This window comes from Podarcis filfolensis (genome assembly GCF_964270895.1).
Source record: "Podarcis filfolensis genome assembly, chromosome: 14".
In the NCBI taxonomy this organism is placed as follows: Eukaryota; Metazoa; Chordata; class Lepidosauria; order Squamata; family Lacertidae; genus Podarcis; species Podarcis filfolensis.
In genome coordinates, this window is record NC_139616.1 from 9,395,841 (window position 1) to 9,408,324 (window position 12,484).

At 41.9% G+C, this 12,484-nt stretch overlaps 1 protein-coding gene across 1 annotated transcript; it reads right to left on the reverse strand.

Moving 5' to 3' along the window:
• Nucleotides 1-4,293: 4,293 nt before the first annotated feature.
• PCLAF (PCNA clamp associated factor) lies at nucleotides 4,294-10,750 on the reverse strand. The gene is made up of 4 exons (XM_083587157.1): nucleotides 10,575-10,750; nucleotides 7,980-8,057; nucleotides 6,758-6,920; nucleotides 4,294-4,844 (listed from the first exon to the last, which is right to left on the reverse strand). Exons 1-4 carry the CDS (start codon nucleotides 10,624-10,626, stop codon nucleotides 4,781-4,783), a joined length of 357 nt encoding a protein of 118 aa, XP_083443283.1. The 5' UTR covers nucleotides 10,627-10,750; the 3' UTR covers nucleotides 4,294-4,780.
• Nucleotides 10,751-12,484: the final 1,734 nt, after the last annotated feature.

Here is a 12,484-nt window from a genome sequence, read left to right on the forward strand (position 1 = left end):
GGATTTATCTGACTCTTCTTTCTGCTTGAAGATCAGAAAAATCCTCATTTGCATCAGTCACTAGCTGTAGCCAATGCTTTTTTTCTGGGGGGGATGCATACCCCTAAACATTCTGTGAACCAAATTTGGCCTCATTGAGTGGCAGTATTTCAATATGTGTAGAAGAATGAGAGTACCCCTAAACATTTTTTTTAGGGAGGGAAAAGCACTGGCCGTAGCAATAAAATAAAACATACTGAAGATAGAGATAAAAACTTTAACTATACAAAATGCATTTTGGAGGCTTACATCAATAATCAAATCATTTTATTACTTATTACACTTATTTACCACCTTTTCTTCCAGGGAGCTCAAAGTGGTGTATTTTCCTCCCCAGTTCATCCTCACGAGCCTGTGAGGTAGGTTGGGGTGGTGACTGGCGGAAGGTCACCCCGTGAGTTTCATGGCTGAGTGGAGATTCAAACCCTGGTCTCCCAGGTCATGGTCCAGCACACTAACAATTTCAATACACTGGCTCTCAAAAATGCATTCTTTGTCCCTTTGGTCACTGCTCATTTCTCACCTAGTATGAGCTGTTCTTTTCTATCTTCTATCCCCCATGCCTATCCAGCTTTCTGCTGCCATAATCAATCATGGCACCCCTGCTTAGATCCCTACACTCGTTCTCCTCTCCCTCCTGCTTGCAGGTGCATCACAGCCACCCTAAGCCTTCTATCTATCTATCTATCTATTGTTGTAAATAAAAATCGACCTTTTCCCTTATGGGGTATCCAAGAGCCCATATAGAGTCCTTACATAGATTCCCTATTGGTAGGAGAGAATAACAGAGGCCAACCAGAGAATATTGAGAAGCAAAGCAGCTAGTAAGCTTGATCTTTATTGATCTGTTGCAACAGGGTGCTCCCCTCACCTGCAGGAGAGAGGAGGGACCCAGAAAAATGGCGCGCAAGGCCTTATAAAGACTTTTGAAATTGCCACCCTGTAGATCAAGACCACCCCCAGAAACATCATACATACATCACAGAAGGGGTGTAACCTAAGACCACCCCCCAGATACATCATAACTACATCACAGAAAAGGCGGTCTTAAACAGAAATTTGAATATTGTTTTTCTCCTGTTGTTGTTTATCTCCTGTCTGGCAGGTTACTTGATTGGATTGCCTGGGGAGCCTGGCCATTCTTTTGTAATGATAAATATTTAGTTCCTGGGCCAGGTCACAGGCTCACACCCTATTCATATCTTAAATGTGTCCTTAAGACAGGATTTGTGAGGAAAGAGACAACGGGGAAGTTTCCCACTTTGACCCTGCAGAGAAAACATTAGGTCAATTTAGGAATCAAAATGGTTCCAGGTCGGTCTTCCTGTGCTGATCTATGTACGTGCGGTTATGAACATTACCATACATCTTAAGACCTCAAAATTCCTATCACACTATCTATTTTAAAGATTTATTGGTTTACAAAAGTATGTGCAGCATCTCTTTTTTTCAAGTTACATTTTCTACAGGTCAGTTTCATTTGTTGAGACTCTTCTGAGCCCTCCCCTGGCCTTTCCCTATCTCTTCTCTCACTTTGCTTTCATGAGCTTCACTTCTCCACCTTGACTGTCGTCTACTGCCTCATGGGTGCCTGCTCTCTGATTCTGCCTTACTGATTTCTTCTTATTTCCTATTACCCCGTATGTTTAAAACCGCTCTCCAAAATAATTGCCTTCCAAAATATATTCAGGATACCACCTCTTCCTTCAAAGCCAATCTGTTTCATGAAATCTTGGACACAATCCTATTTCCATACAAAATACTTCTGACTGAAATAAGCATTCTTCCTGTTTATTCCCATTACTGCTTCCCTCAAAGTGCCACATTTTAGACTGCAAATTCCTCAATGCAGAGAGCTATCCTTTTGTACAGTTGTTCAGCTATTAGAACACGAGAGTCTAATTTCAGGATGCTGGGTTTGAGCCCCATGTTGGGCAAAAAGTTTCCTGTATTGCAGTGGTCTCTTCCAATTCTACGATTCTGTGAAACACCAAGCATACTGATGGCACTGCATAAATAATAACTCTCAGTTCAAATGGGACCTATCGGTAATTGTGTTTTGCATATTAACTTTATTATGACAGCTTTCATGGATTAGAGCCCACTCCACATTAGCAGCTAAAGCATTACTCTCACTCAGCAGATGTTATATGCAAGTACAGAGACCAAAGGCCATAACACACTGGTGGTATTTGAGCCCTTCGTATAGTTCTAGGTATAAAATATAAGGTGTCGTATCAATAGCTGCGAAGCACAGCTAATGGGTAGATTTAAAGATTGGTGAACATGCAAATATACCCTTAAGTCAACTGAAACTGCTGGATTATGAAATTTGACATTTTAGCTACACTTTAAGGGTGGGATTCAGCTAAGATTTACTCAAAACAAACCCACTGAAATTAAAGGATCTAACATTTATCCTCATTATTTCACTTGGTCTACTGTGAATAAAAGGTAGCTGAATACGACCCCTAGAGCAGGAGTGGCAAATCCACAGCCATTTGAAGTCTGCAAGTCCCCAGCAAAATCCTTAACTTCTTCTACTTCTTGCCCCTTCTTCTACTTCTTGCATCCTCCCATTGCTACCAGGTCAAAGCACACTTTCCTGTTTTCTTACTGCCTGAAACCTTGCATCACCATAATGCAAGATGTCTGCAAAAAGCATCTTCCTCTGCCTCACAGCACAATGCGGAGGAAAATACTTTATATCTGCTAATCAGATGCTTAAAGGTCCTGCATCTCTTAAAACTGCAGTTCTCAGATCTGAAAGTGAACTATAATAATTAATAATAATTATTTATACCCCACCCATCTGGTTGAATTTCCCCAGCCACTCTGGGCGGCTCCCTATCAAGTGTTTAAAACAATACAGCATTAAATATTAAAAACTTCCCTAAACAGGGCTGCCTTCAGATGTCTTTTAAAGATAAGAGAGCTGCTTATTTCCTTGACATCTGATGGGAGGGCGTTCCACAGGGCGGGCGCCACTACCGAGAAGGCCCTCTGCCTGGTTCCCTGTAATCTCACTTCTTGCAATGAGCGAACCACCAGAAGGCCCTCGGCGCTGGATATCTGTGTCTGGGTTGAATGATGGGGGTGGAGACGCTCCTTCAGCTATACAGGACCAAGGCCGTTGAGGGCTTTAAAGGTCAGCACCAACATTTTTAATTGTCCTTGGAAACGTACTGGGAGCCAATGCAGAGCTCTCAGGACCGGTGTTATGTGGTCCCAGTGGCCACACCCAGTCACCAGTCTAGCTGCCGCATTCTGGATTAATTGCAGTTTCCGGGTAACCTTCAAAGGTAGCCCCGCATGGAGCGTATTGCAGTAGTCCAAGCGGGACTACTACTACATCTTTGTTATTTTTTTTATTCACCAAGAAGAAACTTTTCAGTAAACTTTTGAAGTTTCTGGTAAAGCTATTCAAATATTAACTGTCTTGGTCAGGGAATTCTTGGCTATCCGGTGAAACCTCCTTTAAAAATAATCCAGCTCTTTGATTTAGCTAGCAGATTTTTCATGTGCCTATTTCTAAATGTGGCATATGGCTTATTATAGCATGATTCAAAATAATTAAAATAGAGCAGGGTTACAGAAGAAGCAGGTTGCCAACCCTGTAAACCAACATCTTATCTTCTGGAAAAGGAAAAGCTATTCCCTTGTGTTGACTATACAACACCAGAGTGGCTAACCCACAGCTTGTATCCTCAAGAAATCCCAAGTGATTTCTCATGACTCCATAATTTGTCAGCAGCAGCAGCAAATAATTTTCTTTCTTTTTCTTTTCCTGAACTCACTTCTTTGTGTGAGATGGTGATGTCAGTCTCCCTTGTGCTGGTTTGGGCAAAGGGTTTCAGTCTCTGCCCACCCAAGGGCAGCAATGAGGGTGCAAATCTCTTCCTCACCCTGCTCATCAGATTAATCCAGTGAGTCTCAAACTTTTTTCTCTGGGTCAATACATCTCATTCTATTCCCACTATACCTTCCCTCCATACATGTTAAGCACTGTCTCATACTGTGTTAAAGCATAAGAACTAGAACACTGACATGAGTCGCAGTATGTGAATAAGCAAAGTATATCCTGAAAGTGCAGGGAAGGAATACACAATGAAAGAATTTGAATATAATTTGTTTCAGTGGCATTTACCTTATATCCCTGATGTTATCACTACTGCCATTACCAACATACACTACTGCCTCTGGACCACACTCTGGCTCTGTCAGAATAAAAATGCACAATATAGAAAACTCAGGAAGTTATTTTATTACAAATTATACTTTTTGGTGTTCCCAGTTTAAATAGCTGGAGTTTCAGTTTCACCCTTTTCGAACACTCAGAAAGAGAGGCCAAGTCATATCAACTCAAGGTAATGAATTGCATCAAAATACAAACAGGTTTTTTAAAAAGGTAATACAGTCATTTCAACACTCATATGGCACAGAACTTTAGGGAGTGCAGAAAGACGTAAACCACACCATTCAACACAAACCCCATGATTACTGCTTACTCAACACTGCAGTGCTCGATTGGTAGCTAAGCTCCCACAAAATACTAGTTTTCTCAATTCCCTTAGAGTCATTCAAGTTTTAGGTTATTTTAGTAAACAAAACAGCATGCTAGGCTTTTAGAGACCTGTACTCAAACCAAAACACATGCAATATATACAGATTTACACACAAAGCTGCCTCAAACATTGAGCATGGCAAGATCCGTCAAAAGAAGAAGAGGCAAGGCATCTGATCACATCTGATCATCTTCAGAAGGTGATCCGTCTTCAGCAGGATGAGGAGACAAAGGGCGAGCTCTGTGGAGAGGAGAGATTTTTATCATCAAAAAATCAACTGTACAGTGGTTTATTTATATATTAGATAAGTATATATGGAATTGTTAACTCCTATAGTGATATACCTTTTTTCTTTTTATTAAAAACAATTAAACAATTTAAAGGGTTTTTAAAAACTTATTTTCAAAGTTTCTCATTTCGTATAACATGGAAAAATATATATTAACATGGTAAGTCTAGGCATGAATAAATGATCAAGATTACCAAGGAGTCACAACCTCAAATTATTTAAGAGACTGTAATATTGATGACCACACTGCAGATGTTTCCTATCAGAACTATTAAAAATCAACACAATGTTTTATCTGTTGTCAATGTACCGCTACATATTGGAGAAAACAATCATTGTGGAGACAAAGATTTCTGTGCTCTAGATGAGATAGGTAATTCTGCCCAACTGCCAGCCAGAACGTTTTGCCTGATGCTGTATGTCTGCTGAGATGATGATGATGATAATAATAATAATAATAATAATAATAATAATAATAATAATAATAAAAAATTTGTACCCGTCCATCTGACTTACAGCACATATAAAAAGATAGTAAAATGTTATAGGGAATCCACAAGTCCTGGCACTTTTGCAAACATTTAAGTTTATAACCCAGGTTATTTTTGAAATAGGCTAGACAGAACAATTCATGGCCTGCATTCTCAGCATCCCAGTACCAAAACATTGTGAATGCAAATAGATGGGGCCATGCAAAGCATTAGAGATTTTATGAACAGTTTCCTGTATCAGTTGCCACATTCTACATCTCCAGCTACCAATACCAATTGCCCCCATCTATTTAGAACAAGTTATTCATGTTTCATGTTTCTCATTTATTAAAATACCATACATCCAAGTCAGCTATATTTAGGAAGCTAGTGCCCTTTAGCAGGGATTAAAGTATCCTAACGCAGGGTGCTCAGCCCCTGGAATCTAGATTCTAACTGAAGATAACAAATTAGTTTAACAAGATTATTCAACAGCCCTCCTTTTGTAATGGAATGGATACTGATGATCATGATCATCATGACAATGGACTCAGAAAGTGACTGCCAAAGGCTTCTTCCCTAGTATGGAATCATTTAAATCAAACCCAGCCCACTTCTGCATAAAAGGCTGCCTTTCTTAAATTCTGCTGGGAAACTATGAATGTGTTTTTAAGAGCAATACATAAAAAGCAACAAAGCAAAATTTATGTGTTCTTTATATGTGGAGTAACTTAAAAACCTAAAATTTTGCTCCTATTCTCCATGATTCCCAACAGCTTTTACCAAATGGTCATGCTGAGGAAGGGAGTTTAATTAGGACAAAGATATAGTTTAACTAATGGTCCTTCTTGCTATGGATAACAGGGAACCTAAAGCTAAACCTGTTATCTGTGGGTGGAAGCAGAAGTCTCTGCAAGTGAGCAAATTGGGAATGCTTGTTTCAGATGAAAATTGCAAACTTTATATCAGCTCAGGGCAAGCCTGTCCAGGAGGCAGACTGAGGCAGCTGCCTCAGGCAGCAGAATCCAAGGGGCGCCGCCATGAGTAGACTCCCCCAGCACCACCAGAGAAGTGGCTGCAGCAGCTTCCTGCGAGATCATAGGAGAGCCGCATAAAATTGAGCAGAGGCCTTGTACGATCTCACCGAAAGCCACAATCACACAACCTTAATAAGCGAGACTTCAGCAGGGACAAGGGGAGGTGGGTGCTGTGCAAGGCAGCCCCTTCGCGTTTCACCCCAGGCAGCCCCTGTTTCAGCTTGCTCAACAGCTAAATTTGAAATGGGTCCTTCAGTCCCCATAGGAATGTTTCACAGCTCAATAGAATACATGGCTTATCACATTGCACTTTCCAGCTGCAGTATTGTTTTATTTTTTGCAGATCTCCTTTCTTACTTTCTTCTGTGCTTTCCTATTCCACTGCATCCCGGCTCCTCAGGGACCTGGTTCTCCTTCTCCAAATGCTTTGGGGACTGTGTGAAGAACTCCCCGATTCCTTTTTGCCATGGCGGTGTTGGCCTCACGCACACTGGGTTGCCACCAGCATATTTACTTTCAGCTGCAAAATGTGGTTAAAAATACTTCAGCGCTGAACAATCATAAAGCACTCAACACACCCAAGATCATGAACTGCAAAAGCTTCAATCCAAAAATGAAATCTGCATAAAAGACAGGAAACCTAGGGCATGAGAAATAAACTGCCAGGTGGTTTTACCCATTTTCAGTGAAGTCTTAACGAAAGAACACTGATTAATATGACTATTTGCCAGATTCTAACATGTTTGTCAGAAGCAAAACTCAAATGATTTAAACTGCATAATCCCATAAAAGTTTAGTCACTAAATGCCACAATTCACAGTACTGCAGTCTGTCTTTTACTCAAGTGCCTTAGGACTGCAGCCTAGATCTCAAACCACAATGGATTCCTTGGGGTCAGTGCATACTTGGGTGGATGGTACACAACAGATACAAACTATTCAAGAAGTAACATTCAAAGGGGAAGAAATGCAACTCATCAACTGAACGTTGTATACAGAGCACCAAGGTTTCTCAAGCTGCTATGCTTTTGAAACTGCCTAGTTTGTACTATTCTGTCTTTGCAGTTGGCATCAATTCATTGTTGCTAATGAACTTACAAAAGGGAACTTTTTGTATGGAAAAATGCAACACTGGAAAATCAGTTACGGAAAGTAGTGCATGAAAATGTTCCACCTCACTCCACTAATTAAAATTATGCAAGGCCAGAGCAGGGAAAACACAAAAGCAGCTTCTTCTGTTGTTGGAGAATTCAAGCACACTAGAGCCTTTAACTTATTGCAGCACTCTTGCATCATGACAACTGGTTCTGGAATTAACTGCCCTGTTTGGTAAACACGAAGTCCTTGTGTAGCAGAGCACCATCCAGTCAGAAGTTAACCAAAATTAGGATATCAGCCGCATTAGCATTACATATTTACCAAAGTGCTGTCTTCCAGACGTGACGAAGGAAGTCGCTGAGCAGAGATCAAAGAATCCCTGTTTTTATTTTTAAAGCAAGTAATCCACAACACATGCCCCAAGCCACACAAAAGGCAGCCAGGACTCAAACTCTGCTGTCCTCGAGGACCCCTTTGCTCACCTTTCCGTGAAGTAGGAGAGGAGCCCACATCAGTGTTTCCGGAGCCCAGCACTTTTCGTGGAGCCCTGGCAGCCACCACTAGGGTTGTAGGAGAAGAAAAGGGTTAGATATTTTCAGGAACTTCACCCACAAAAAAAAAAAAAGAGATTTTGATTCTAAAGTCTACTTGATACCAGCACAACAAGCCTTTACCCTAGGGGTCTGGCTGTAGTTCATTTAAACCACAGTAAAGCTATAGGTGAACAATAAACCCCATTACCAAGCATTACCCTAGCACAAATGGAAGCGCTACCACAATCGCCATCCCTAAATTTAGATATCTACCATAAGAGCCAACCTAGCGGAGAGGATAAGAAGCTAAACATGTCCAGAAGTCTCCAGTTCAGGGCTCACCTCGGTTACTGGCCACATTCACACCATACTGTTATGAGTTGGGGGGGAGGGAGGCTGAATGCCTGGGCCCTCTTCTAATTTCTGGATCCAGCAGAGATTCAATTTCTGGAATAGCAATGCCAGCCAGGTAATAGCCCACTAAGCACTCAGCTACGTTTGCAAAGAAAAAAACACTTTATATGTGTTGTTTATGCATTCTAGCACTGTGACACCAGAAGGCGCTGTGGAGTTCTGTTTTTGCTAACCCGATTTCTAATACAGTACAAAGTTTGCAAACTGAAATGCATCTTTGATGTGTCTAGATCCAGCCTAAGTATGAGAACAAGGGGAGTGGCTCTGTGCCAGAGGGCAAATGGGTGGGGGCCCCTCCCTCAACTATCTGTTAGTTAGAAAGTCAAAAGGCCTCCTGATTAGACATTTTAGCTGTGGGATGTTGAATGTTGTCTGTTTTAAACTGTTTCCCTGTTGTTATAATTTTTATTTAAACTATGAACCAAGTACTTGTACATTAACCAATAATAATGTTGTAGAGATTCCTTCAAATTTATTGTGCCATTTCTGTGGTTTTTAACTTACATGAGACTTACTCTATTTATCTGTATCATTTATAATTCTTGTTTATAAAACCCAATAAAAAGTTACTTTAAAAAGAGAGTCCTGTTTTGATCCAAGACTGTGGCTATGGGAGAAAAAAGACCCCTTCAGGCTGCTGATGCTGTGTACCCGGTAGGCTCAGGCTGTATACAGATCTAAATAAACCATTTATTCTAAAGACACCACAGTGTCCGCTGTGCCTCATTCCAAAAGCAAACACAAACCCTGGAACTCCTGGAATCTCAAACTGCTCAAAGATTGGGGTGGTGTGCAACAACACATTTAAAGTACTGGAATACCACTGTTAAACAGTAATAGTTCCCCCCAAAGAATTCTGGGAGCTGTAGTTTGTCAAGGATGCTGAGAGTTATAGCTTTCAGAGGGGAATAAAGGGATACTAACAATTCCCAGCCTTCAATGTAAAGAGGGATTGATTAAGCCACATTGAGAATTGTACTTCTGTGAGTGGAATAGAGGTCTTCTAACAATTCTCAGCACCCTTGAACTACAGCTCCCAGAATTATTTGAGGTGCACCATGACTGCTTAAAGTGGTATCCCGGTGCTTTCAATGTTTGATGTGAATGTGGACGTTATTTCACTAGCTGACCTTAGGCCAGTTGATAGGTTGCTGCAGAGGTCCCAATAAGACATTTATAGTGCAGATATTTGCCCTAAGCCTCCAACACCAACTGATTTAAAAAAACAGTTTAATGAATCTCACAATGCTCCAGAATGTATCTTAATGAGGTGTCTAGAGCACTACAGGAAATTTAAAGCGGAAGCTCATAGCACACCTGCAATGAAATAAGATCATGTCCGCTGACATAGGAAGGAACATGCAGAAGACACTTGGCCAAAGGCAATGGCCCTTTCGAATCCTATATCCCGCCCTATGGTAGTCCATCTCAGCATCAACTTTTCCAAGGCCAAGTAGGAAAAAAAAAAAAGAATGCCAACTAATCTTGCGGTAAGGATTGCAACACAGCTAATGCACAGGAAACACTTGGAACCATAAAACGCTGAAGATTATTCATTTCCTACCATCCCACAACTTGCCATACTCAAATCTCCCCAGGGCTTCAAGGTTAATGCAGGAGTAATGCAAGTCTCGGCTCCAGAACTGGAGCTTAGTTCTAGAAAGCTGCAAAGAAACCCGCAGTTTTAGCTAACGATGCTTTCGAATATTTTCTTGCCACGGCCAGCGCCCCCACGAATGCAGGAGGAAGTGGGCCGGTCCGAATATCCGAGCAGGTTTAAGACAAACTACTCCAAATATATTCCCAACAATCTCCCACCCCCCCCCAATCCCGGTCCAGTAACAAGACTCTCTCTCCCTGTCTACTTAAAAACCAAACCCAAGAAAAGGACTCTTTAGCAACTTGGCTAAAGTTTTATGCCTTCCTTCCTCTAAAGATGCTCAGGGTGACACGTATGGTTCTTCCCTCCGTTTCATTCTCACAACAACCCTGTAAAGTAGGCTAGCCTGAATGACAGCGTGCAGAAACCACCCAGGCGCAGTTGCACGGCTGAGCAAAAGCTGGACGCCGGGTTTCCCTGCGATGAGCACAGTGGTTTGCAACCCAAGTACACTAAAACCTATGCCCTACCTTTCCGGTAGGCTCCACCGGTCCCGCCGCAGTCCGCCTTGGTCCGCACCATCCTGCAACGGCCGCTCGCAAAAGCAGAATCAGACTGCAAGATGCAGCAGCAGCAGCAGCAACGCCCGTTATAACTGAAAAGACCCGCGCAGTCTTCTAGCTTCCGAGACTTTCAAGCTGCCAAGTTTTGTCCTTCCCGCGCGCGCGCCCCGCTCCCATTGGCTCTAGCGGGAAACCCGTTTGGCCAATCGCAAGCAAACCCGCGGCTGGCGTTTTGATCAGAGAACGCCGTCGCTTTTAGAACTTTGGTACATGTAACTCCTTTCGCCGAATCGCGGCCTGACCAATCAGAATTGCTGCTCCGCTGCGCGTGGGCGTGGCGGGGGGGGCGCAGCGGGGGTGAATGGGTCTCGCTCGCCATTCATTCTTTAGAAAAGGCGTTCCAAAGCCTTTGACTCAGAACTTGCCCTGCAAGTTCGATATCTGACCGTTTGGGCATGGATCGAAACAGCGGGTGCCTTATCCCACTGGTGGTGTGAACTGGCTCAGCGGCGGAAGAGTTGTTGTGGTCTCAGCCACGACTGCTGCTGAAAGCGGGCGGGCACTGAGGTTGTTCTGCATACGTTTAAGCTTTAACTGTATTCTCCCAGATTTACGTATAAGCTTAACAAGCTATAGTTTAGAGGCCCCCTCTCTTTGGGGCCCCCCAAAAAAAACTAAAGGGGAAAAAATGTACATTTCTAAAATATAAGATTAAAAAAAAATATTTCGTTACATGCAAATGGCTTTAGATACCTATTAGGACCATAAATTACCATATAGCATATATTCAACACAAAAAAACAATTTGTTGTTGACAGAGGTGAGCTGGACATATAAAGGGCCCCATTACCTTCAGTAGCTTAGGGCCTCATCAGACCTAATTTCGGCCCTGATTCTCACAGTTTATCTTTTGTTTCATTTCATTGGAATGTGACCCCAACGTGTGTATAGAACTTAGAACACTTCGTGTATCTACTGGAATGGTCACTAGTCAATGAGAGCTTATGCCATAATAAATGGGTGGGGCATTTTTGGGTTGTTTTTATTTTGATTGTGATTTTGTATTCTGATTTTGTTCTGTGAACCGTCCTGAGACCTTCAGGTATGGGGGGGCGTATATAAATTCAATTTAAAAAAAATAGATTTGTCAGTCTTAAGGTATTACAAGACTTGTGCTTTCATTGCAAGAGTTGTAAAGCTCTCACATGCTTGGGAGCAAGCCACGCTGAACTCAGTGAGACTTCTGCAACTAGACGCATAAACCCTACATCAAAGGATAAATGGACATAAATCTGATATCAGGAATCACAAGACAGAGAAACCAGTAGAAGAACACTTCAATCTCCTAGGACATTCTATACAATATCTCAAAGTAGCTGTCTTCTTACAAAAGAATTTCAGAAATAGACTGGAAAGAAGTTGCTGAATTGCAACTTATTACTAAACTTAAAATCATGGAGAGACCTGGTCTGAATAGAGAGATTGGATTCTTATCTCATTATACATGATAAAGCTATTTTTAGCCCTTGCTTTTTCCTGTAAGACCAATTGCAGTCCTTAACAGTCGTCAACAGGTTTACCACACCTATCACCAATCACCCATTCCCACTGCCCTTCTGAGTAATACCCCTCCCCGCCCTCTCACTCACCCTCACCCTCTCACCGCCCTCTCATATATAAGGGTCTGGTGACTTCTGTTTCAGTATATCTGAAGAAGTTTGCATGCAAATGAAAGCTCATACCAATAACAAACTTAGTTCGTCTCTAAGGTGCTACTGGAATGAATTTTTTGTTTATTGGCTACCTACCTGTAACTAGAACTATAAATGAAATTTAAACATGAATTAAGGCTGGTACAAGCACCTTCCTGATTTCAG

Excerpts from the sequence above, each read along its gene's own strand:
- PCLAF (XM_083587157.1), bottom strand. The coding sequence starts at position 10,626 with ATGGTGCGGACCAAGGCGGACTGCGGCGGGACCGGTGGAGCCTACCGG. Across the intron at positions 8,058-10,574 it reads CGGTGGAGCCTACCGGAAAG|TGGTGGCTGCCAGGGCTCCA; the intron begins GTAGGGCATAGG and ends CTACAACCCTAG. Across the intron at positions 4,845-6,757 it reads ATAGGAAAGCACAGAAGAAA|AGCTCGCCCTTTGTCTCCTC; the intron begins GTAAGAAAGGAG and ends TCCTCTCCACAG.